The sequence below is a fragment of the Convolutriloba macropyga genome, chromosome 1 (genome assembly GCF_964194025.1).
Source record: "Convolutriloba macropyga chromosome 1, txConMacr16.3, whole genome shotgun sequence".
Classification (NCBI taxonomy): domain Eukaryota; kingdom Metazoa; phylum Xenacoelomorpha; order Acoela; family Convolutidae; genus Convolutriloba; species Convolutriloba macropyga.
The window spans coordinates 72,029,507-72,055,040 of NC_134468.1; the positions used below are offsets into that span (position 1 = coordinate 72,029,507).

At 37.0% G+C, this 25,534-nt stretch overlaps 4 protein-coding genes across 4 annotated transcripts in view; 1 reads left to right on the forward strand and 3 right to left on the reverse strand.

Moving 5' to 3' along the window:
• Nucleotides 1–25,534, reverse strand: part of LOC142342359 (uncharacterized) — a 77,728-nt gene that overhangs the window by 14,972 nt on the left and 37,222 nt on the right. Inside the window, exons 2-3 of the mRNA XM_075393661.1 lie at nucleotides 459–629; nucleotides 23–187 (exon numbers count right to left, since the gene is read on the reverse strand). Coding sequence (XP_075249776.1) covers nucleotides 23–187; nucleotides 459–621 — 328 coding nt within the window. The 5' untranslated portion in view covers nucleotides 622–629. The remainder of the gene's footprint in view (nucleotides 1–22; nucleotides 188–458; nucleotides 630–25,534) is intronic.
• LOC142342303 (hydroxyacyl-coenzyme A dehydrogenase, mitochondrial-like) lies at nucleotides 1,071–2,791 on the reverse strand. The gene is made up of 2 exons (XM_075393594.1): nucleotides 2,149–2,791; nucleotides 1,071–1,475 (listed from the first exon to the last, which is right to left on the reverse strand). The coding sequence occupies exons 1-2, from the start codon at nucleotides 2,752–2,754 to the stop codon at nucleotides 1,164–1,166; spliced, it is 918 nt and encodes a 305-aa protein (XP_075249709.1). The 5' UTR covers nucleotides 2,755–2,791; the 3' UTR covers nucleotides 1,071–1,163.
• LOC142342349 (uncharacterized) overlaps nucleotides 4,107–25,534 on the forward strand; it is a 337,600-nt gene continuing 316,172 nt past the window's right edge. Inside the window, exon 1 of the mRNA XM_075393652.1 lies at nucleotides 4,107–4,116. The gene's annotated coding sequence lies outside the window, so the exon portion shown is untranslated. The remainder of the gene's footprint in view (nucleotides 4,117–25,534) is intronic.
• Nucleotides 8,229–8,939, reverse strand: LOC142349793 (uncharacterized). The gene has a single exon (XM_075401607.1). It carries the CDS (start codon nucleotides 8,937–8,939, stop codon nucleotides 8,229–8,231), a length of 711 nt encoding a protein of 236 aa, XP_075257722.1.

Consider the following 25,534-nt stretch of genomic DNA (forward strand, 5'->3'; position numbering starts at 1 on the left):
TTGAAAACAAAATAGAAAGTACCGTGATCAACGAGTCCGCATGTTTGTGGCAGCATGTTTGGGTCCAGACTCTGTCTCTCGTACACCAGCTGTCCCAGGTAGGGTGACTCTGGCATGTGGGCAGAGGGCATTGCCATCATACCCCCTGAAGGGTCCATCTGCTGGGCTTCACCGTAAGCTCCGGCACCTATTGATTAATAGAATAACGATTGAACATTTCAGATAAGTGGATTCCATTTGATTTCTGAATTTTTCCGCAATTCACTAAGAACAATTACGACTTTCAATCTTTCACAACCATCCTGTTTTTACTGAGCTAATTAGACGACGAATTTCTTTATAAAGTAATCAGTACTAATCACAACCTGGAAAACCTGCAATCATTAAAAACTCCTGCAAGCATGTATCATTTAATTAACGCGGAAACAGCGTTAACAGCCTAGTATCCATCTAGCTACCTCCGTATTCGTCTGGCATAATTCCGCCCTCCTGTGGTAGGGTTCCGTTGCTGTAATAGCCACCTTGATCAGCCATGCTCCCGTACTGGTCCTGGAGAAGCCCTTGATCAGCTCCACTCTGATCGGGCATGCTGTAGGGATCCACACTGTATTGCACGTTCATCACTAGATCTGAAAGAAACTTCCAATCCAAGTAAGTTTGATAACAGTATTCGAAAACCTTGAGTTAAGAAGTCTCAAAATTACTGCTACATTTGACGTAAAAAAACAATTTTTTAATTCTGAAATAAATTTACAATATCGCGATGTTATTGCTCCAAGCTTGGACTCGTATTTGGGAGTTTAAATTTGCCTGTTCAAAACCCTTATAAATTCGCTTCGTAGACTACTTAAGGCATATCCTCCAAATTCTGCATTTACTGTTAAAATGTTTACATAAATCAAGTATTTTGCCACTCTTTAAGTGTCCTAAATTGTCCACCACTACTCATTTGGCAGCCATTTCAGTCAGCAAAATTCCTCGCTTCACATCGTTGTCTTTTTAAGTCTTCGTTTCGATGTTAGATCAGTGACGGCTCATCCATTAATGTTGTATGCTCACAGTAAAACAAATCAGACTCGAATTCATCAAGTTCTCAATAAAAACACAAAATAACAATTACATATGTATTTTAAGGATATTTGTCTCACCGAATTCATTTATTTCTATTTGGAATAATTGTAAAACCCTTCACCACTCTTTCGGCCCAGTTTACCCTCGGCCACAAGTTTACGCACTGTCTCCGGCACCTTAAAAGTATCCGGATATTTATCGCACCATCCCTGCAAAATTGCCTCCGTCGTATCCAGGCCAACATAGTCCAGAAGCTCAAATGGTCCCATTGGGTATCCGGCTCCCAATTTCATGGCCGTATCAATGTCTTTCATTTCGGCATCCCCTCGTTCTAACATCAAAACAGCTTCTGCCAAATATGGGACCAGAAGGCGATTGACAATGAAACCAGCTGTATCTTTGCACTAAAAATTCAAGAAAAATAAATTTGAGTTATGTGAATTAAGTATAGGTTATGAGACCCTGAGGAAGTCGATGTGAGACGTAATCTTGCTTGAAATACTCACTTTGCAAGTTGTAAAACGATAGAGAGATCTGGCATTTCGTGCGTGTTTCAAAATTATTTTAAAAAAACTATTAGCATTTTAAAAATAATCTGGCATTTTAAGACCTGCACGTGCGTGTTTCAATAAAAAATCAAATATTTCAATTCCAAGCTTATAAAATATAACTGGCAGATTTCAGGATAACATTCACGATATAGTACGTAGAGCGTAGAGCCAGCGCTACCCCGAGACCAAAAAGAAAAAACACTACCAGAAGATTGAACGTTTTGGACTTTCTTGGATTGAACCCTATGAACAATAATGCCTTTCAAGAAGAATAGCCTTGTAATTTTCCCGTTTGGACGGCCTCTTAATTTTTGGTCAGAGTTTAAATTCTCATTTAAAAGTCTCCTAGCTAAAGACTTCTTACATCTTTCACCTCTTGCATCTACATGCTGATTCTTCAGTTTGTCAATGGCTGCAAATTTTCTCACGCAGCATTAAATTCTGTGGTAGGGTTGATAGTTTGTCTATTACCCATGAAGATTGGTCCCAATGAAGTAAATATCATCAGAAAATGCAAAAATCATACCTTGACTACAGTTTTATTCATTTCACTTCCAAAGCTGCATAATTTGTGAAACGTATCATCACTTGTTGTGTCGGCTTTAACCACTTCAAGTAGTTTCATCATTGGCACTGGGTTGAAATAATGCAAACCTCCTACTTTATCAGATCTCTTCACGTGCTGAAATATCTCGCCTACAGGCAACGAAGAAGTATTAGTAGCAAAAATTGTATTTTCAGGGGACTCGGCGTCAAGTATTTCAAATAACTTGTGTTTGGCTTCCATGTTTTCAACAATTGCTTCAATGACAAGATCTGTTTCATGTTTCATATCAAACGACGAGTCATTGGCAGTATTAAACTGCTTAGTACTAATTCTGGAGATAACTGATTCAACAAATTCTTTTGGTTCCACTTTGTCCTGCTTTTTTGCCATCTTTTCAACGCTTTGTAATATTCGTTTATGCGATTTATCCAGAATTTCTTTCTGCTGGTCCACTAGAAGAACATTGAAGCCTGACTGAGCAGCAACTTGGGCAATTCCAGAGCCCATAAGTCCACCGCCAAAAATTGTGACGTTTTTAATCCCACTACTATGGTGACAAAAACGTCTGATGCAAATTGACGTCATCCAAACAACTGAAACATCACTCCATCACTGATCATACAGATTTTGGGAACAAGAGCAAATATAAAATACTTTTTAGTAAATTCAAAATTTACACGATAATTTGTAAGCTATACAGCAAATATTACACTAAATTTAACTATGCTCTCTTTATTGTACATTTAACAACAGCCGAATCTCCTTTCAACCAACCCTGATTGGGATCAAAAAGGTTAGAAAAGGAAATGAATCGTTCAAAGTTGATAACAGTATTAGATCCCGACAGACCCCAAACTCTTGACCTTTGTAAAGACGTTTGCAAGGACAGTTTGACGCTGTTCACAAGCGCTATTTCGACAATTACATCTGTTCCCAACAAATCGTCATTCGAGACAGCACCATTCGTAGGTTCTAACAGCTAGCTCCACAAAAATTGATCGCTTTTTCCCGCATCTTTCACTTTTGACAAAACCATGTTCCACGTGACATATGTGTTGGCTGAAAACTTTTTGCTGATTGTAGTTGACTTTTTTATTAACTTTATATTCTCGATTTCCCAAAGTAAATTAAAGTCGACATTTTGTTTAGCTTTTGCCGTTTTTTTCTTCGATGTTTTGGAAATTTGAGTGGATTGGTTGCATTCTTCCGGCTGGCTAAACTCAGCATCTTCAGTCTTAACTGATTGTGCGTCAACTGGGCTTTTGGGTTTAGTCGAATTTACCCTCGAATAGGTTTTTTGAACAAACGAAAAATGATTTTTCAGGAGTTCAGAAGTGTTATCGCTCACTTTCAATGACAGCATGCCGTAGTATTGTAGAAAACCCTTACAAGCTGTGCTATCAAGAAGCGCAATATTGCTACAAGCCTCCTTTACGGTTTCCATGTTTCTTGAGATATCATCAAGCACCATAACATCTTTTTCCAGCTGAGTCACGCAAAGAGCAGTAAAACTTTCTAAAGAAACGACAGCTTTATTCAATTCAGTCATCAAAGATAATTTGCTTTTCTTGGCCTGAAGTTCGCTCTGGACATTATTTTGCTCAATTAGCTCCTTTAACCGAAGTTGCTTTTCCACCGCCAATAATTGCACAATATGTGATGCATGATCCTCTATCCAGCAGTTCTCACACACTTTTGGTCGCAGGTAATGCATCGATACTTAAAAAAAAGTTCATGCCCAGAGCAAACGTTTCCATCAGCCTCTGCCATTATCGTCATCGAACCTCAAAAAGTTTTGAAAAAATACATAACCGACCGATCTCACAAACAATAGCACCGCGAAAAACTATTGCTAGCACAATAGATCGACAGAGCACTCTACTAACCAACTACAGAGCGAAAATTTTATATTGTCAGCTCGAAAAAAATATTGTCCGCTTATTAAATATCTGAGTCGATAGAGTTAGACAAGCGAATTTTAGTTAACTCATTTGACTTTTCTTAATCGCATTTCTTTAAACTCTTACGTGCATTAAGTTTTGATCCTTCTTTACCATCGTTGATGCATTTGGGCAGCAAAAAACTTGTCTCCGACTCCGATTTCAAATGCGTTCAATATTTATTTCGTATGTTTTTTGCCCCAAATTGAATTCCCCAAAATTAAAATTACATTTAGGTACTGTCAGAAAGACGGGTTGGCAATGGGTGCGTCCTTGACAGTGATTTTGGCTAACCTTTGGATGAAATCGTGGGAGCCACAATGAAATTCCAGACATCTCTCTGAAGTGTGATTGTCTGGGCTCGCAAACCCTTGCAAAACTATCTTGACTTTGAAAAAACTTTAGACAAAGTTTATTGAGAAAAACTGCTCAAGGAACTCAGGAACTGCGGAGTTAACGGAGACAGAGTGGAACCTATCCTAGTGCCTTGGAACCTATCCTAGTGCATGGAAAATAGGAGCAGTTAGCCCAATTTTCAAGAAAAAAGGATCGAAAGCAGATGTTGTAAATTATCGTCCTGTAACACTATTATGCATTGTCTCGAAAGTTCTAGAAAGATTGTTGTATGGCTCAATTGTAAATTTTTTCAAAGGACTCATAACTGACTCACAGTACGGTTTTCGTGAAAGAAGATCAGTTATTCTTCAAATGATAACCTACTTAGATAAGATATACAAATTCTGTTCTGAGAACAATCGAGAAAATAGCTCTCTTCTCTTTGACTTTTCCAAAGCTTTCGACCAAATTGATCATGGAATACTTTTGCGTAAGATCAATTGCATTGGAATAGGTGGCAAGCTGTTCGAGATTTTAAAGAGTTACCTGAGCGACAGACTGCAATACGTGAAAATTGGAAATCTAAAATCGAAGAATTCGCCGGTCACCTCGGGTGTACCTCAGGGCTCAATACTTGGTCCCCTACTTTTTCTTATTTTCATTAATGACTTACCTGAAACTGTTTTCAACTCCAAAGTCTTTCTTTTTGCTGACGATCTCAAATTATTATAAAATGAAAATCTTGGAAACGCACACGGAATCAAACAAGATCTAGATTCAATATTGCGTTGGAGTTACGAATATAACATCAGCTTCAATTTATCGAAATGTCAGTACATAACTTTCAATATCAAGTTGAGATTAAGTCCGGTTTTGGGTCAATGGTCGCTGGAACAATCGAGAACTGTGGAGGACCTTGGTATCACTATGAACGACAGCCTCACTTGGAAGGAACATGTAGAATTGCGGACTCGTAAAGCCAACAAATTCTTCCACCAAATTAAAAGAAACACATCATATCTCCTGACGGTTACTGCAAAACTAAATCTTTATAAGAGTACGCTTATTCCAATCTTAATCTATGGATCTAACTGTTATATGCCTTCAAAATCTGACATGCGACTCCTTGAAAAATCTCAAGAAAAAGTTTCGAAATGGATCCTACCGAACCTTGATTATTGCGAACGACTGAGATCCCTGAACTTATTACCTCTCAACTATTACATTGTGCTAACAGATCTTCTATTGCTATCGAAATTGGTGAACAATTATTATGCGTTCAACATCAGCGAGCATATTAATATTGTGCAAAGACGGTCAAGTTTTCGGTTTGTGTTGCCTGAAATCAAAAAAGAATTTCAGCGGTCAAATTTTTTCTATCGAACCACATATAGAGGAAATATCATTGATTCAAATGGTAATTTCTTTCAACCAGTCGGACTCAAAAATCGAATCTTAAACTTGATGTGGAAGTACTATAATATTTATTTCAGCATCGAAAATTCTTGTTCCATAACATTTATCTGTCTCTGCGAAAAATGTCGGTCCTCAAACGAAATAAACTTAACAAACAAACTTAAACTGGTATGATTCATCTATTTATATAATTTTTGCGGGAGCAGTCCCTCACGTTTGTGGAAGCCATAATAATAATAATAATAATAACAGAATACAGGAGACCGTCTCATGAAGATTTGTTTACTTCTATTTCGGCGAACTGCAAGTCCTCCTGGTATCCATAGATATCATCAAAAGCAGATATTAAATCTAATTGGTAGATCTTGTGCAAATCAACGGTTAAAATCCACATAAAACACGTACTGGAAAAACGAAAACACTTAAGACGCGAGTTTTAACGAAACAAAAACAGGAGAGCGATTTCTTGACGGTAGGAGTATAATTAGCGAATCTGATAGGCAAGGCTCTGGGCAAAGATATGGAGGAAATGAAAATCGGGAAACGGAAAGTCACATGACTTTTTCGACAAGAGCTTCAAAAACGATAATTTTCTGGACTGCAATGATAAAGTGATCTGTATATGGAAGCTGTTATGCCTCTGTCAAAAGTGTCGAAATACCCCAAAACCCAAATTGAGCCCTAGAATCAATGCAACTTGAGACTAACCTCCCCTGGTGCCAAGAGTAATTTCCCTGGTCTCAAGAGGATTTGAATCAAGAAAGAATAGGTTGTGACAAAACATTGAATTTCAACGTTAATGCAGAACTGCACTTATACATGATGCAGAGAAGTAATTGTCAATTAAAACTTAAATTGATTAACTAAAACGAACGTTTTCGAACATTGCGTTCATCGTCAGGTTAAAAAAATTAAATGAAATCATTTACAAAGTATAGAAACTTGTCTTTGACTATAATTCAAAGAAATGAGTTGAAATAACATCGAATTTTTGAAATTATTTACAGTTAAAACCACATTTACAACATTTTATTTACACATATTACACTAAAATCAATTCATTTTTTATTCCGTATTTTATGAAAATCCCGGGTATAATGCTTTCTATTCCTGAAAAGGGATTTCTACTTTCAATCGTTTGTTTTTATTTTTTACTTTTTGGGGTTGGCAAAACTTCGAATTAACATATACCAGAATATTTTTTGAATTTCAAAAGTCAAATTTTTGTATTTGAAATAGTTTTCAATGTCAATTCCCCCCCCCCCCCCGATACTCATCGCGCGTATTTAATTGCGGTTTCAGCTTTTTGATGTAGATCGCTTCTACCGTCATTAGTTTTTCAACCCCGCGACATGCATCAAGAATCTCACATTTTACGTTATGCGTTGTACCACAACATTCAACAAGGTGTTGTCCAACAGGGGAGTCCTTGTTTTGATGCTTATAAATTCTAGCGGTAACATGTCGGCTGGTTTGGCCAACATAGATGGAACTGAATCCTTTACATGTAACTTTATATACCACCTGGGATATCAGATTCTTATCAAAAGGTGATTTCAGGGTGGGCAAGAAAGTTCTTAGCTTTCTTGTTGTGAAAAGGATTTGCATATCACACAATGTTCTCAGTCTACTTGCAAAATTTGCATGATATTTCCTCTGTAATGAACAAAAAACCTAGGTTTAAGCTCCCTATTGTTAAGACTTTTAATTTTTTTAAAATGTTGTTCATTTTGGGGTGGTTTTGCTGTGACCTTTTCCTTCGTGACTATTTTATCCAACGTTTCATCAACAATACTGGAAGACCACTCCGTTGGGTATTGATTTTCAGTCCAGATCTCTTGATTTTTCTTGAGAGCTACATCAAAAGATTGCCAGTCACTGGTCGCATTAACAATCCTGTGCACAGTCCCTTGAATCACATTTCTCTTATGTTTCAACGGTGCACTGCTACGGAAATTTAGGATTATGCCGGTCTGAATTGATTTTTGATACCAATGACAGCTGGTTTTTCTATCTTTGTTTAGGTTTATGTTTAGATCTAGGAATGCCAGGTCTCCACGCCCGTTTGGTGGTTCAAGAGTGAATTGTAAGTTCTTGTGAAGAGAATTTGCATACTCAAGGTAATCTAGAGGGCTCCCCTTTACCGTGCACACTATGTCATCCACATACCTCTTGAATAATTTCAATTCTATTGTGTCCTCTTTTCTACCTTTTCTGCACAATACGAACAGATCCAAACAATTTCCTGCATGGTCTGATATTCTGTGTCAGTGATACCTTGGCATTTCACATGAAACCATTTTTTGCATGATTTCTACTCAACTTCTTTCCCTCGGAAAGTATCGCGTCGGTTACAGTCAATGCATATCACCTTCTGTCAGGAGTTTTGATCTCCCTTCCTTTTTTTGGTTTCTGCAAAGATTTTTCAAAGGATTTCATCCACAGATTTGTCAAAATTACCGCCAGCGAAGCACCCATTGCTGAACCGCCCGATTGAGTGTACCACATTTTATTACACTTAAAGTGAACTTTAGTTACGGCTAGTCTCAAAAGGCTAGTCTTCATAGCTGACCTCGGAATTTCCGGTACCTCGTCATTGGAGTCCAGTTCTTTCAGCGCAATTTCAATTGCCTCCTCAACCAGTACATTGGTGTATAAGCTTTTTATTTCAAGAGATATCCCTAGCTCATCTTCATCCAATTTGGTAGCCTCTGGAGCTGCTCTGTCATCTTTCGAGTTATTGTCAATATTTGCACCTGGTAACTTCCCGAAAAAAAGAGAGAGAAATTTTTTGACGTTCTCGTAACTGCTACCGGTCATTGACAGAAGAGGCCGAATCGGCGTACCAATTTTATGTACATTAGCAAGTCCAAAAAGTGTGGCCGGTTGCAATCCAGTTGTCCTGAGCCTGTGATAAATCTTTTCACATATCTTTCCCTGTTTCATTAATTGATGCAAACTGCTATTCATCAGTTTTTCCGTTCTTATTGTTAGATCATCATTTTCCCCATTACGACGCTCAAACTGACTGGAGCTCGGGATTTCATTTAGCTTATCCCAGTATGTTGTCTGTTTCATAACACAAAAACCGCAATCTTTATCAAAAGGTACAGCTAGTAGTTTTTGATTTTTCAAAAAATCCTTAGTTTTTTAATACCTCTATTCATTGGTGTCTCACGTACATTCTTGGCGTACCATTTGGCAGACAATTCTATTTCACATAACTTTTCACGATCAGTTTTGTTCTCCCTTAACTCACAAATAATCTGTCTACATCCGCAAGGATGTGCACTTCATTAAATTTGTCCCTGACTGGATGCTTTGGACCTTACGATAAAACGTGCAGGACCAATTTCGGCAGTTCAACAACGTCCAGCGTAACAACATTATAATGAGATCCATTCCACAACGGCTTGTCTTGTCTCTCAGACAGCTTGGCTAACTTGTCATTAAGTCTTTTACTAATCAATTCGGAATGATCTCTCATTTCAATTCTAATGCTGTACACAATTGAAGGTAACAGTTTTTTTTCAATTTTTTTCCTGAAAATGCCCCTATCATCTCCAAATTTTTCCTCGAACAATCTACAGCCTTGTTCCGCATGACTTATTTCTTTCCTTAAGAGCTTAAGCTGAAAGCTGTGCACCGCTTGACCTGAAAAAACTTCGTTTTTGGGAATTCGGAACCTCAAAAAATCCGGAATGATTTCATTGTTATTACAGTTTTTCAAAAAATCTAATCGATATTTACAGTTTAACAGTTTTTTGAAGATTTTAAATAGTTTAGTGAATGTTTTAAGCAGTTGCTTTGGTTGAGAATGTATCTGAGCTACGGTTGTTGTAAAATTTCGCACATCAAGGTCGCTCAAGGACAGGGGGCGATGAAGCCCTATTGTTCAGGAGCTACACTCTCGTTTTCTGCTCTTTCTACCAGTCTTACTTTTGCTCTCGCCTTTCTCTGTCCGAGATTCTTCCCTTTTCTTTTTTTGAGCAGAGCTTTCAGGTTTTCTTGGTGGCGCAGGACAATGTCCAATGATTTGATCTCACGTGCCGGTTCCTGATGGAGCACTCTAGAGTCTCCTTGCTGTGTTTTCACCTTCCGTTTCGATATAAGGTGCTTTGTCACCCTCAGAACCATTATCCCAGTGCTCATCAACTCTTTGAAAATATCAGGGGTTCCCGTGCGCTGACAGTATACCAGCGCCTTAAACTTGTTGTTATTCGATGTCAAGTAGTTTGTTAGCTCTTGTGCACTAGTTGGTCTGTCGGACCTTGTGCTCAATCTGCCCTTGACCCGAACATTCTGTGCGTTCTGCAACTAATTCTTTGTATTGGGGTTGAAAGAAAGTCCAGGAGTTCCTTGTTGTTAAAGTCCACTGTTGTTATTTTTGTCAGGAGTTCCTTCTCTTCACTGTAATGAACACCCTTTACCGCGTGATGGAATGAACTGGCTGCTAAAATATGAACCACCTGTCTGTAACATTTCACAAAATTTCTGAAATTTTGCATTCTGCTGCCTTTTCTGGGCCCGTTAAAAATCAAACTGACAATGATTAAAGATGCAGAGAAGTAATTGTCAATTAAAACTTAAATTGATTAACTAAAATGAGCGCTTTCGAACTTTCCGTTCATCGTCAGGTTTATGGAATTAAATGAAATCATTTACAAAGTATATAAACATTTATTTGACTATAATTCTAAGAAATGAGTTAAAATAACATCGAATTTTTTAAATTATTTACAGTTAAAATCACATTTACAACATTTTATTTACACTTATTACACTAAAATCAATTCATTTTTTATTCCGGATTTTCTGAAAATCCCGGGTATAATGCTTTCTATTCCTGAAGAGGGATTTTTACTTTCATTCCTATCTGTTTTTTTACTTTTTAGTGGTTGACAAAAGTTTGAATAAACTTGTACCAGAATATATTTTTTGAATTTCAAATGTCAAATTTTTGTATTTGAACTAGTACCTTAATGCACTTATACAGTTGGCTGCCATTTTATTAATTTTGGTCGAAGTCACAACAACCTGTCACTGTTGCTATCAATTGTAGGACGATTGAGTCATAATGTGAAACAAAAGTTATGTACATAGGCGATTACGTAAGTATTAAATCACTGCACTATGAGTGGTCGAGCGACACCCAGGTACCACATTTTCTCCCTTCGAGAAAGAAACTTAGGCTAATGAAATTTAGGGGATCGATCCTATATGAATGATTAAAGTAAGCAACGTAACGTATTGTAAATGAAATAAGTTTTGTTTTTTGAGTTTGCCGGCAACAGAAGGGCGATGAATTTCTGAATTCACTTGTCAGCAATCTAAAAAACATGTGGTTGTAGGTGACATTACGCCTCTGGCGTGTACATTGCGTTCACTTCGCCCCGGTTGTAATTTTGTTGAACATCGGGGGTAGTGCTGTGGCAATCTCGAATGTGTTTTCCCGAGAGGTAGGAGTGGCCGTGATCATGCTCTGCGTTGGTGAGGCTGGGGCCTGGGTAGTTGATGTTCCTGATGGTGAGAACGAAGCGGTGCTTGTTCTCTTTGGTCTTTTGTGGGGAATGTCAGCGTTTCCGATGGGCTGTCGGAGACTTCCGTGGTATTGCCGAATTCTGTGTTATTGCTGAACCGTTTGGATTTTTTTGTCCTGTGAGCCGCGTGGTGTGGGTTTTTTTGTTGCATCCACTGTTGGTGTGTTCACTTTATGGGTCTATACAATTGCAATTTCTTAACTGTCCTACCTGTCCTGGTAATCGTCTTGTTCATTTGCTGATTCTTGCGAGGAGATGGTCGAATAACTTCGCTTTTTTGGGAATCCTTTCTTCGGTGACATCTGGTAGCACTTTTCTGGAGGGATTCAATTTCGGTTTACTTTGGCGAGGTTGGATTCTGCGTTTTTGCCTGTGGTGGACGATTGGGTGTCTATCTTCCGGATAGTTCGTTGGCCTATGAGTCTGTTTTTCTATTCCTGTGCGTGGGTCTCCATGCTGTTGATTACCTTGGCGTGTTGGTTGCGGACGGTCTCTCTGGCCTCGAAGTGAAGAAGGGGATTTGCCTTTGTTCGGATGTTCCAAATTTTGCAACACCAGACTTGTTGAGGACACTGTCTGGCTGACGCGGAACCTTAATAGTGAGCGTTGAATCCGTAGTTTTGATTAGTGAGGCTCCTCCGGGAATGGCATTATAAATGCCGTGTAATTGTTCTTTGCTCCTTGATGTGGCTAAGTTGTTGCGTGCAAGTTGTAGGCGTGGGCTGCTACGTGCAAGTGGTTGTTCAAAGGTAGCCGAGGGAAGCTTGATTGTCGTGGGTGCTTCACCTTTGTCTTCGTTTGCTTCTTGAGGCTTCCTGCGTTTGACTTCCTGAACTTCGGCGTCACTGTCCAGGTACTCCTGATACCACTTGTCTTCGCTGACCAGCTCTTCCTCGCCTATGATGTTGTCATCTAAAGAGTATTTTAAGGTATTTGACCAACTTCAGTTAATTTTGTTGGGTTTAGTGGTTACGTTTGTTAGTGCAATGCTAATTTTTATGCCTTAGTAAGCTTCAAAAGGAGAGATCTTCAAAGTTTTTTTCTCTACATGTGCTTAGTCCATATGATATATTTTGTAGCGCATTTTTTATGTTGAGGGTTTCTGGTTTTGATTGAGTTTTATATACAACCTAGTCGTATTTTGACGGTTTGTATTAAACGTTCTACTGAGCCGTTTGGGCGATGGTCGTTGGCCGGCACGTATATAAGGTCATTATTGTTGTAATTGGCCGGCAAGTATATAATTTCAATATTTATTGTATTGTGTTGCCGCTCAAGCATCTGGCTTCATCTAACCTAACTTTAATGGGTACCCAGTGTTGCGCTACCTATTTGGTTGTTGTTTCTCCTATTCGTTGCAAGTTTAAGAGTTGGACTTAGACAATTGGTTATTACACACTCTGAAGTATACTTCCCACCCTTGTCCATCAAATATTGGTCCGCTGAAGTTTAATTGAATTTCATCGTTTGATCCTGAACATGGCGGAAAGGGTGTCCATAGAGAACTCCCTGTTTTGCTTTTTGGGTTTTTACCGAAATCGGTACATGGCTGGCATTTCTTTTATTTGTTGATATAGTCACGATTTATGAACAGCCACCATAATCGTTGGTCCAACTCTATCATGCCCCACGCTTCAGGATATGTCGAACGGAGGACATCCATGACCAATCTTTTATAATGTAATGTATGGCGAGTCTGATGCGGATTAAGTTGCAACCAATGTTCACGCTGAGGTTCCTCCACTTGTCGTGTATTTGTTTGCTTAGACGTTTGCATCTTTTGTTAGTAGTTGCGTAAATTGGCAAAGGCGTGTTTAAAATCGTTCGCTGTGTGATTTGTTCATTGTGTGACGTCATTATTCATTGCTCTGTGGTCTTATCATTTGTTTGGTTGTTATTGGTTGTCTGAAATCTTGGGGCACTTCCAGGGTTACTAGTCTATTGGAGTCGTTGGACAACTCCAGGGGTTTTTGTCTATTGGTGGTGGAATCTCTTTAGTGATTTTTACTCTTTGTTGTTTGGTTTTTTATTTTGTGACTTTCTTGGTCTATCTTTTATTTGTACTATTTGTAGTGTTTCTCGTATAATATTTGTTTGCGCTATTTTTTGTCGTATGCGCTTGGAGGTTTGGCTGTTTTAGAGGGATTTCCTGATATGTAGTCGACTAAACCCATTTTTGTGAACGCAATGTGTTCAATGTTGAACTGGAATGGGATTATTCTATCGTTCCATTCGGTCAGGTGGCTTTGGTGGATTTTGCTTTTCCGTTCTTTGAGGATTGATAGTAGTGCTCTATGATTGGCTTGCACCGCGAATTGATGTTCTAGTAAATAATGTTTAAAGTGCTTTAGTGCCCATACGGCCCCTATGAGTTCCAGTTTGTTTATGTTATATTTTTCTTCTGCTTTGTTCAGAAATTGTGAATTTCCCAACCATCACATGTTTCTTGTTCTAGGACTGCTCCTAGTCCTGCTCTTGAAGCTTCTGTTTTGACACCTGGCTTCCGTTTTGTGTCGTAATGTGTGTGTTTTCTGTTAAAATCCTGATGCAGTTCTTAATAGTTTCGAAATGGGTTTGGTCGTGTTCTTTCCATTTGCACTTAGCGTCTTTTTGAAGTAAGTCTCTGAATCCTTGACATAATGTTGCTAAGTTAGGTATGACTTCGTCAGGTGGTAGACGCTTCCTAGGAAAGATTTGAGTTGTTTGTGGGACGTTATGTTGAGAGTAGCCTGTGACTTAGAGACGATTGTTTTTACACTTTTTTGATCAATTTCATTACCGAGCCATTATATATTGTTTTTTTTATATGTGACAATTATCTAAGTTTATTGCTAAAGTTTCGTGGCTTAGTCTGTCTAGCAGTTGAATAGTTTTTTCTTGTGTTGTTTTGACTATTATAAGATCTTCTAGGAACTGAATATGTTCGATAGGTTGTACAATGTTTTGTCGATGGTTTTTTGGAACTGTGGCGGCATTTCTTTTAGTCCGTAGAATCCGGTGTTAAATCGGTACCTTCCGGTAGCTTGTCCACCTAATATAATTAAATTGCACTGTTTTGATTTATTTCATCTAATGGTAGCTGGCTATACGGATAGCGAAGTTCTAGTATTGAAAAAAGGACTTCCCATTCGTCAGACCATTGAGGGATTGTGTGTGCTATGCTGTCCATTAGGCAGACAAATTTATACATTTAGTATTTGTTCTTATGATTCGCTTTATAGATTTTTCTGGAGTCCATTGCCATTTTAATCGATTTGTCTTTTTTCTCTAAGATGACTATAGGAGAAATGAAAAATTCTTCGCTACATTTTTTAGTTTCGTTATGTGTCCGTTGTTTTGTAAGTTTCTAGGCTCCTCTTCTACTTGCGTTTCTAGATGTTTTAGCACTTGTCGTTCCTTTTTAATGGGCAGGTGTAAACTTTGCCTTAAAAAGTGATTTGACCTCATTGTTTGTTGATCGTTCTGGTCAAGTGGAAAGATGTTTGTGTTTAATTGCTACTGCCTTTTTGATCGGAAAATTTGGGGCTGTGTCGATTGAGTTAATGTTCTTACTTTCTGGGCTTGGTGGGTTTGAAGTGGATGCCCAGGGGTTTGAACAGGTCTCTCCCCCTTTTGCACGATGCCTTTCGTCCCTCTTTCAACCCGTTGCATTCAATATTGCAGTACAGCGTTCACAGATTCTTGTTTTGGGGCGTCAGTGTAGCTTTGTAGCTATACGGAATTTTTCTATTTGTTATATTTCAACTATATGTTATATTTCAACATGTTTTTAGTCTCTTGCTTCTGTGTCCTTTGCCATTTGTTCGTTTACTAAGCTTATTGAGCTGCTTGAATCTACCGTGACCCAAAATTTACTGTGCCCGTGCTGTATATGCAGTTTGGATGGTTTTGTTGGGTCGTACTCGGTATCCATCACATTTACAGAGTAGTTGTCTGCGGAGTCCTCATACTTCGAACGAACTTCCGGATCTAAGGAAATCATGTTGAATCCTTGCCACGATTGTTCAATGCCTTGCTCACTGACATCATTCATGTACTTCTGGGATTGCCGTCGTTTGAGGTTTCATTTGCACAACATTGCGTAGTGGTTTAGCTTGTTGCATCTTTGACACGTTTAACCTATCGCTAGGCATTTGGCCGTGTGGTTCATATACCATGTCTGTCCTCATTTTCTGCAGTTGTGAGTGGGCGTCCTGTTGTTGTTGTTCACCAGTCTCTCGCTTTCCCTGGCTAGTCCACGAGATGCTGTTGTTTTCTGCTTGAGCCGCGATAGCTGGAACTTGAGATTTCCATAACAGCATCCTCTTGGCCGATGAAAGTTGTGGTTGACGAATCTGTGGGTTGTCTTGGTTTTATTGCCAGTTTGCTTCTAATGTTTAATTTGATGCCCACAGCTATCTCAAGAGCTTTTTCTGGTGTAAGCGTTTTCTGGAAAGGCTCCTTTTGTATATCTTGGTCTATCATATTGGCGGTGAATATATCCCCGAGAAGCTCGTCTTCGAAATGCTAACTGGCAGTATTTGCTAGGTACATCAATGCTAAATAGAACGGTTCTATTGTTCTCCGCTATCAAACGTGACATTTCTAGGGCGGTTGAACGCCTGCTCAAGCAACAAGTACGTCCTATATCCCGAAAGTAGACTTGATCTCTGGGTTTGTATGAGAAAATTTTCTTGAACGCTATTTTCGTCCTTCGATTGCGAGGTTGAGATATATAAGTGATTTTGTTCTTCTATCTGCCATGTCCCATTGCTTATGGGCGCACAAGACTCCTACTCTGTCAGTATGATTGCACCTGTTTTTCCATTTGGCTATTGCCTGGTGATACCTCGGAAGTTGTTCGTTTTCCAATGTTTGTGTCGGGTTTTGTATTGGCTGTTCCTCTACGGGTTTCGGGGATAATGTACTGTTTTCGGGCTCTTTTGGAGAAATTCTTCTAATTAAATGTTTCTCATCGACGAGGGCCATCTTGAGCTGGCTCCTTCACTTTTACCATGAAATTGATGCGTTACTGCTGGGCTTATCCCATATGGGTTCAATTCATAGTTCTGTGAGTCCATTCGAATCTGACTGCGCCATGTTGTACTCGAGAGTAATACGCTAGTCGTACAATCTATTTGGATTTGAGTCAATAAAGAATAGCTTCAGTGACAAACTATTGAATTTCAGCGCTAAAACAGAACTGCACTTACACAGTTGGCTGCCTGTGTATTAGTTCTGGAGGAGGTCACAACTAACTGTCACTGTTGCTATCAATCGTAGGACAATTGAGTCATAGTGTGACACAAATATTATGTACATACAGCGATAACGTAAATATTAAATCACTGTACTGTGAGTGGTCATGTGATACCTCGGTACCACAATTATTATTATTATTATTATTATTATTATTATTATTATTATTATTATTATTATTATTATTATTATTATTATTATTATTATTATTATTAAAATTTATATTATTTTTATTATTATTATTACTAATATTATTATTATTATTATTAGTATTATTATTATTATTATTATTATTATTATTATTATTATTATTATAATAATAATTATTATTATTATTATTATTATTATTATTCTATTATTATTAGTACTTACACTATCCCAATATCTAATAGTCAAATGAGAGGGAGCTTGCGCATATTGTACAAAAAATAACCCAGCTGTTTTTAGGTGCACCTCTTGAAAAAATATTTTGTCAACGATCACTAGGAGGAAAGAGATGAGCGACAAGGTCATAAGCGCGATACAGGACGTAATTTTCAACATCTTTTTCCTCTGCAACTATTGGTTTAAAGAGATATTGTGATTGGTGCAAAGAAAAATCATCTGAAAAATGAAACGATTAATAACAATCAAGAATAGGTCACATGTGTGGTGATCGCAACGATTGAGAGTAAAATTGATGAAAAATTCAAACCGTCATATTTTTACACGGCAGCACGGATCACAAGTGCATCTGACCAAACGAAAAAGTCTTTACCAAGAGATTACCTGACGACAAAAACGAGAGAGGCAGAAGAGTCGAAGAAGGCAAAACTGCAAACCTACAAAAAAATCTGAGTCTGAGAGATAAATATTAAATGCAATAATGAAAAATCTAAATATCAGTACCCGTGTTGAGAATTTCGTCGGAATCAAACATAAGAAATCGTCGGTTGTCGTCGCTTTTACTTCGCCAAAACCGATCAAAGCCCTTACGTTTTTTTCGTCGGTTTGATCGGTTTTCGTCGGTATTTAAACGTAAGAATCGTCGTTTTTCGTCGTTTTCCAAACGTAAGAATCGTTTGTTTTCGTCGGTTTCAAAACGTAAGAAGCGTCGGTTTTCGTCGGTTAATGAATGACTGCTGTAGACTTGGTACCTATAGATAGAACAGGCTACTACTTCCCAATCGGATTTTGTGGAACCGATTTCCAGTGTTTCGGAAAGACAACTTAATGTTTTTATACTGAAACTGGTAGTATCATCAGCTTTGTCAAATGGTTAACTATTAGCACTTATAAGGGGAAAAGTAATAATTTAGGGCTAATGTCGGAAACCGTTCAGTTTCTGCTTTTTAAAATCTTTTTTAATAGTGTGTATGTCTGCGCGGAGCGCATGGTTAATGGGAAATTATTCTAAATGCGGAAAGTACTCACACTCTCCAAATCGGTTTATGTGAACATTTGTGTAAACTATTGTGTTTTGCCAAAAAAAATTATAACCCTTTAAAGATAGAGCTTCGCTTGGGACTATATCAGTGAGCCACGATTCCTTTCAGCAAATAAAGAATTTGCAAAGGAGCATACTTCGGACATTAAAAGAAACGGTCACAATTGTTTTAGTTTTGTTTTCGCCTTACAGTAAATCTTCATTGTCTTCATCCCAGTGTTTCATTTTAAATTTGTTTTTCTTGTTGTTTGAGTTGTTGGTTATCTTCACCTTTATTTGATGGTTCTGCAGTTTTGATAAGGATAATAATAAAAGACATTTGATAGGGACATTAACATATGTCCAAGCTACTAGCGAGTTTGAGTACAATTTTTAAGGTCAGATTTTATGATTACATTACAGTACATATTGTAACAGTTTGCACCAGGGCTCCACCAACTTCCAAGGAATGTACTTCCAATAAACATCACAATGAGTTTATATCAATTACGAAAAATGGTCTAACCCATATAAGCTGCATATATGTATTCGCTTGAAAATATCTTGTCATTTGATTTCATTTGAGCTCAAATATTTTTAAACTACTCATATTCCTTTTGCTTAGAAAAAACAAGCACTCAGTTTTTTTTAATAAAAAAGTAGTTGCAGATGTAATTACAATGAATTTGGTGGCAGATTTGGTTTGATGTTTACATTTAGAAACCAAAAAATTAGAACACAGCATTCAGGTGATTACTATGAAAACAAATGCCTCGATCTCCTAACTTAGCAAAATTTTGAGCATCTTGGCTTCAGAGAGCAAATGGACACTACTAAATAATTGGACGTGTTTTTCATTAAATGCAAAATCATAATTATTCAGACCATTCCATTGATGCACCTCAATTACTAGAGTCTTTTAAAAATCTATTGATTAAAAGAAAAGATGAAACAATGTTTTTACTGTATTGCCGTAGTGATATTGACAAGCTTCTGAATCAGTAGTACCGATGGTTTTAACGATATCTTCTAAGAAAAATCCGAACTGTGACAACGGCAAAATGTGATAACAGAGCAAATTTTACTCTTTGGATTTTATAGGTATTAATGGAATGGTAAACATGGTTTTGAAAAACTATGCACCACTTTGATGTCTCACTGACTTCGACTTTTAAAATAAATCTCACTGAAAGCAAATTTCCTATGCAGTTGAAACACAAGCCTACAAGGATAGAAAAAAAGACCGCAATCCAAAACCTGCCCTCTCAGGTCCATTAGAAATATTTGAAAAAATTGCTTTTTATGCTTTTCATCTCTCTATTGCTGAATAATTTCATAAAGCACGGTTGAGCTCTGGCCAAGGCAGTCAACACATGTTCCACTTATTTGCTTTTTTTCACGAAAACCACAACTTCAATTACCAAAAACTAACTGAGAAAATGGGTTTTTTTCTAGGCTTTCAAAATCTTTCAAACAATTACCTAAACAAATTTTGGAATAAGGCGGTAAACCGTTATGGATCATCGCAGACTTTTTTGCCAAGAGAAAACAGCGTAATCAAAAGAAGTAATGTTGCTTCATCTTCTTGAATGTAACCAGCTGAGTTTCATGTAAAGGGAGAAAAGTTACTACACGTGGCGTTTACTGTCTGTTTCTTAATAATAATAAAAATGTCTAATTGATTTATATATTGCTACCTCATGCTATGTGTTTTGACTTTCGCAAATTCTTACGTTTCTGTAAAATCGTTGACGGAGATTCAGAGTGAACGTAAATTTTTATCATTTTTCAAGAACAATTCATTAAAGATCAGGACAGGACAAATATGTGGCAATTTTAGCAAAAAATAGTTGTAAAAGCAAAGACAAATTTTGAATACAAACGTTCATATTATACCAAATGTTTAGGAGAAAACAGATCTAAAGAATCAGCAAGAATAAGTTTGAAAAATGGATAAATAACATGAACACACAATTTAATGCCCTGAATTTCTTGGAGAGCTTATATTGAACGTGGAAACTCTGCTGCTTATGTACAACATCTTTAGTATATTCGAAGCTCATCTAGCTGACAATGGATGAGGCCATCCCTGGATGAGTGCTAGAGGTCTTCCTTAGAACTATTACTAAAGGCATATTAAATCAAATGGTGCATTAAAATAAAAAATGCCTCGAAACTTTATAGGCTCTATAATCTCAGAATTAAAAACTCAAATGGTGCTTATTAAAAGTTTAAATAATCTTTTTAAGATGTTCGGTCAAAAATTTTCTGCTTAATATGTCAGTAGCCTATTAAGAGTTTGACAAGCAACCTTATGCTTATTATGTCAAATTATAACTGCTAATAAGAGTTTTTTGAGGTGTTCAACCAAAGATTACAGCGTTGAGGACCAACCAGAGGTCCTTGAGAGCCCCTGTGATTGATTGAATACCAACTGGTGGAGGTATCTTTGAACTTATTCACTGGGTAATTATTGATTTTTGGGATTTCTTTTTCATTCCCTGCCAAGGTACTGTAACATTCTACATGTTGAATAGACTGCCTTTAAAAGGAAAACGACAGCGCTCAAATCATCTCACAATTCCAAAAAGTTTATTTGGCTGTATTTTATAAGACGATAATTACCGTACTCCGCTCTTGGCTTTTAACAAGTGTTGATGGTAAAACACTCAAAATAGAATTAAATAACTGAATACATAATTTATCAGATAGCATTTTCTATCAATCTAAACAAACTAACATTAACTTGAACTGAATCTAACTCAAACGCCCGCAAGCTAAGATAAAACTAAGATAATCTCGAATTAGCGCCCAGTTAAAGAAATTGCCGCCAGTATTTAAGCTCAACTTATACAGCTGGAATAATCCCTCAACTAATAACCAACTGATGAAACGCAGCCAAACAACAACAATATTTTTGAGCCTTTTTTCCCATGAATTGGGCATCAATGCCAAATAATTTTAACATTACAAAGCGACTAATCAAAGCGTCGCGCCCACTCGCGCCGGAATTATAATGCAGCAAGGCTTTTTAACTCTCTCTCTCTCTCTCTCTCTCTCTCTCTCTCTCTCTCTCTCTTTCTCTCCCTCTCTCTCTCTCTCTCTCTCTCTCTCTCTCTCTCTCTCTCTCTCTCTTTCTCTCCCCCCCCCTCTCTCTCTCTCTCCCAAGTATGGGCGAGCCAGTGCAAACAATCAGTTTATAGGTTTGTCACAATTGATAATTTTTATTCTGGGCTTATTCTACAACATTACGGAACTATATTTTCAGCTTTCTATATTCCTTTTAATTTCTTGGCTAAACGCAAAAAATGTTTTCTAATACCGTGGCGTCAATTCCAATACGTATGTAGTGAAAACCCAGATCGCGGCAATTCTTTTTGAAATTAATACTTAACCTAACAAAGTGCGGATTTTGTGTTTACATAAGGCAGTCTGGAGGGTGTGATTTGTTTCTGCATCAGGAACAAGCTGATATCGGGCATGAGCATAGCGCCGTCATACAATTTATTAACAAAGGACTCTCATAAAAACTCCAACTGAATTTTTTCGGATTCTAGCCATAAGTTATAATTTTGCAATTCATAAGTGTTAATGGTTACCCACTTGACAAATCTGGTGTTACCAGTTCTGGTATACAAAGAACTTAGAGGTTTCTTGGGCTTCTGGTGTTTCCAGTTTAGTACCGAGACATGAGTTCCGCAAATTCGGCTGGGAATGTATAATTTCTAAATCCCAACCCCTAAAAATTTTTTTCAAAGCTACTTTAAAGATAAAATTCCTTACATTGTAAGAGTTCAATGAAAATATATTTTTGTTACAACACATATTGTAACAGTGTGCGCTAGGGCTCCACCAAATCCCAACTACAGTTTTCCCATATGTTAACATGAATTATGAAACAAGATCTAACCCATATATGTTTTCATATATGTTTTCATATATGTCTTTGCATGGAACTTTTGTGACTTTTGATCGCACTTCAGCTCAAATGTTTGAAAACTACTGAAATTCCTTTGTCCTAGCAAACACAAGCATCACCAATTTTAAGTAAAATGTTTGTTGTGAGTGTAATAAAAGTGAAATTTAGGAATTTTTTGTCTGATGTTTTCATTTAAAAACCAAAAAATTTAAAGCAAAGCATTCCGGTGATGAATATTAAAACAACTGCCTCAATCTCCTAACGGAACAAAGTTTTGAACATTTAATTGATTTCAGAGTGCAAACTGGCAGTATTAAACAACTGGACGTTTTCTACGACGTTTTTCATAGGGTCGTTTTTGATAGGAACGATTTGATAGGGTCTACCATTGAAAAAAAATTAAGCCAAAACTTTTTCATGCCTAAATTTTGAAAGCCAAGATATGTGCAGAAATAGCTAAAAAAACAATTGACAACAGTAAAACTAGTTTAGGCAATGCAAAACTCTACTTTTCTGCTATAGTGAATTTGACGAGCTGCTGAATCAGCGGCGTCTAGGACTTCACTAAATTCAATTTGAAAAATTTCAAACTGTGACAACGGAACAAATATGATAACAGAACAAAGTTTACTCTATGAATAATAACCGAAACATCTCGTCGTTTTAAAAAATTTGGCAGAGCGCAACAAAAGAAAAGAAAAAAATCGATCAACCAACATTATCCAGATTACAGCGAGTTGAAAGAAAAGATATATAAAAGAAAACTAGAAGATGAAACCATCTGCAAAACTAGACTATTCCACTCAAAAATGTTTAGTGAACAACAAGAAAGCAGTGAGCAGTGAATACAGCACCACTTTATCCCAATGAAAATTTTCTGAAACAAAATCGGCTTCTGATGACTCGAACAGAGCTGAGATTTTAAACAATTTTTTTTCGTTGGATTTTTACCTCAAAAATCTCTTTAAACGCGAATATAAGCTTTTGTAAACAACTTCAAAATACATTACAAGGTTTGAGAACACATTGACTTGATTTTACAAAATTCGACAATAAAGGAACAAAGGTCTTGATGGAAAAGTTTACATAATTTTGAAAAACTATCCCCCACTTTGTTTTTCACTAACTTTGGCTTTAGAGCTATTCTCACTAAAGGCAAACTTTTTTTAACAGTAGAAGCACACAAGTCTAAACGTATAGACAAAAGACCACAATCAAAAACTGCCGACCGACCGACAACCTGACTCTCATGTCCATCATGGTTTTTTGAAAAAACTAGTTTTTACACTATAGATAAACAAATTCATAAACAATTTTATTGTTTCTAGCCAAATCGATCAACAAATGTTCAACTTCTTTTTTGACAAAATTTGCAAATTCAATTACCAAAAAATAACCAAGAAAATGAGAGCTTTTTATCTAGGCTTGCAAAATCTTTCAAACAATTATCTAACCGCAAAACTTTGGATCACGGTTTATCACCACAAACGCATTGGAACAAAGCGCAATATGCATCATCGAAGACTTTTTGCAAATAGAAAACATCGCATCCAAAAAACTAAAGTCTCTTTAGCTTTTTGAATGTAACCAGCGGCGTCTCATGTAATCGGAGGAAAGTTATTACAAGATGCAGTTTTTGTTTCTTAAAAATAAGAAAAGATCTAATTGATTTATATACTTTGATCTTACGCTATGTATTTTGGCTTTTGGAGTCTTTTACTTTTCTGCAATATCATTGACAGAATTTCAGTGTGGACGTATATTTTATATCATTTAATCAAGAAAAATAAACAAATCACAAATGTGATAATTTTAGCAAAGACGAGGATTTGTAAAAGCGAACAAAGTTTTTGAATACAATCAAGAACTTTATACAACATTTTCAGTAGAAAAAAAAACTTTGCTGCTTATGTACGATTTCCAAAAGAAATTCGAAGCTTATCTAGCTGACAATGAATGCGTATCATCCCTGGATGAGTTCTAGAAGTCTTCCTTGCAACTATTACTAAAGGCATAATGAATCAAACCGCGCTCTAAAAGAACTAATGTATTAGAACGTTGTGAATTCTGTAATCTCAGAATTCAAAACTTGAATGGTGTTTTTTTAAAATATAAAAAACGTTTTTAATATATTTGGTCGAAATTTTTCAGCTTCATTTGCCAATAGCCTATTAGGAGTTTAACAAGCAATCTTATGCACTTTATGTCAAAATTATAACTGCTATTAAGAGATTTTTTCGAGGTGTTCAACCAGATATTACAGAGTTGAGGGCTGACCATAGGTCCTTGAAAGCCTCTGTGTTTGATTGAATACCAACTGGTTGAGGAAACTTCGAATTTAATCACTTGGTAAATACTGATTTTTGGAATTTCTTTTGCGTTCGCTGCCAATCTACTGTAACATTCTACATATTGAATGGGCAGCTTTTCAAAGAAAAACAAAAGCGTTCAAATTATCTCATAATTCCGAAGCGTTTTGTTGGCTGTCTTTTTTTTAAGATTATAGTTCCCGGTCTCCGCTCTTGGCTTTTAGTAATTGTTGATGGTAAAACACACAAAATAGAATAAAATAACTAAATACAAAAGTTATCAGGTAACACGTTCTATCATTTTAAAACAACTAACAATAACTTTAACTGAATCTTACTTAAGCACCCTTAGGTTGAGAACAAGATACAACTAATTTGATCTCGAATTAACGCCTTTTTATAGTAATTGCCGCCAGTACTTAAGCTCAACTTATACAGCTGGAATAATCCCTCGACTTATAGCCAACTGATGAAACGCAGTCAAGCAATCACGATAACTCCGATGTTTTTTCGTTAAATTGGGCACCCAGCTCAAAAAAATTCATCTTTGTAACAGCGACTAATAAGAGTGTCGCTAGAAATTCCTTCGGAAAAATAACGCAGCAACGCTTTGTAACTCTTCTCTCTCTCTCTCTCTCTCTCTCTCTCTCTCTCTCTCTCTCTCTCTCTCTCTCTGAAGTAATGACAAGCCATTGCAAACAATCATTTTCAAGGTCGCTCACATTTGAAAATTTCTATTCTGTGCTTATTGCTTATTGTGCAAGCGGCTTTTTTTGGTGAACCTTGCAAGCAAAATGTTAGCTCAAAAAAAAACATCCTTCATTACGGAACAAGGATTTCAGCTTTCTCTAATCTTTTGAGCTGCTTAGTTAAATGCAAAAACTATACTTAATACCGTGGTGGGCTAACTGCCAATACGTACGTGGCAAATGTCCAGGTGGATTTAGTTCTTGTGGAAATTCATACTTAACCCAGAGCAAAGTGCGTATTTTTGTTTACATAAGGCGTTTTGGAGGGTGTGGTTTGTTTCCGCATCAAATGTGAGCTGGTATCGTGCATGAACTTAGCGCAGTCATACGATTTATTAAAAAGGATCTCACAAGAACTTCAATTGAGCTTTTTTGGATTCTAGCCGTAAGTTTTTACTTTTGACATCATAATTAGTAATGGTTACCCATTTGACAAAGCTGGTATTAATAGTTCCGGTATACAAAGAACTTAGGAGTCTATTGGGCCTCTCGTGTGTCCTGTTGGTGTCGAAA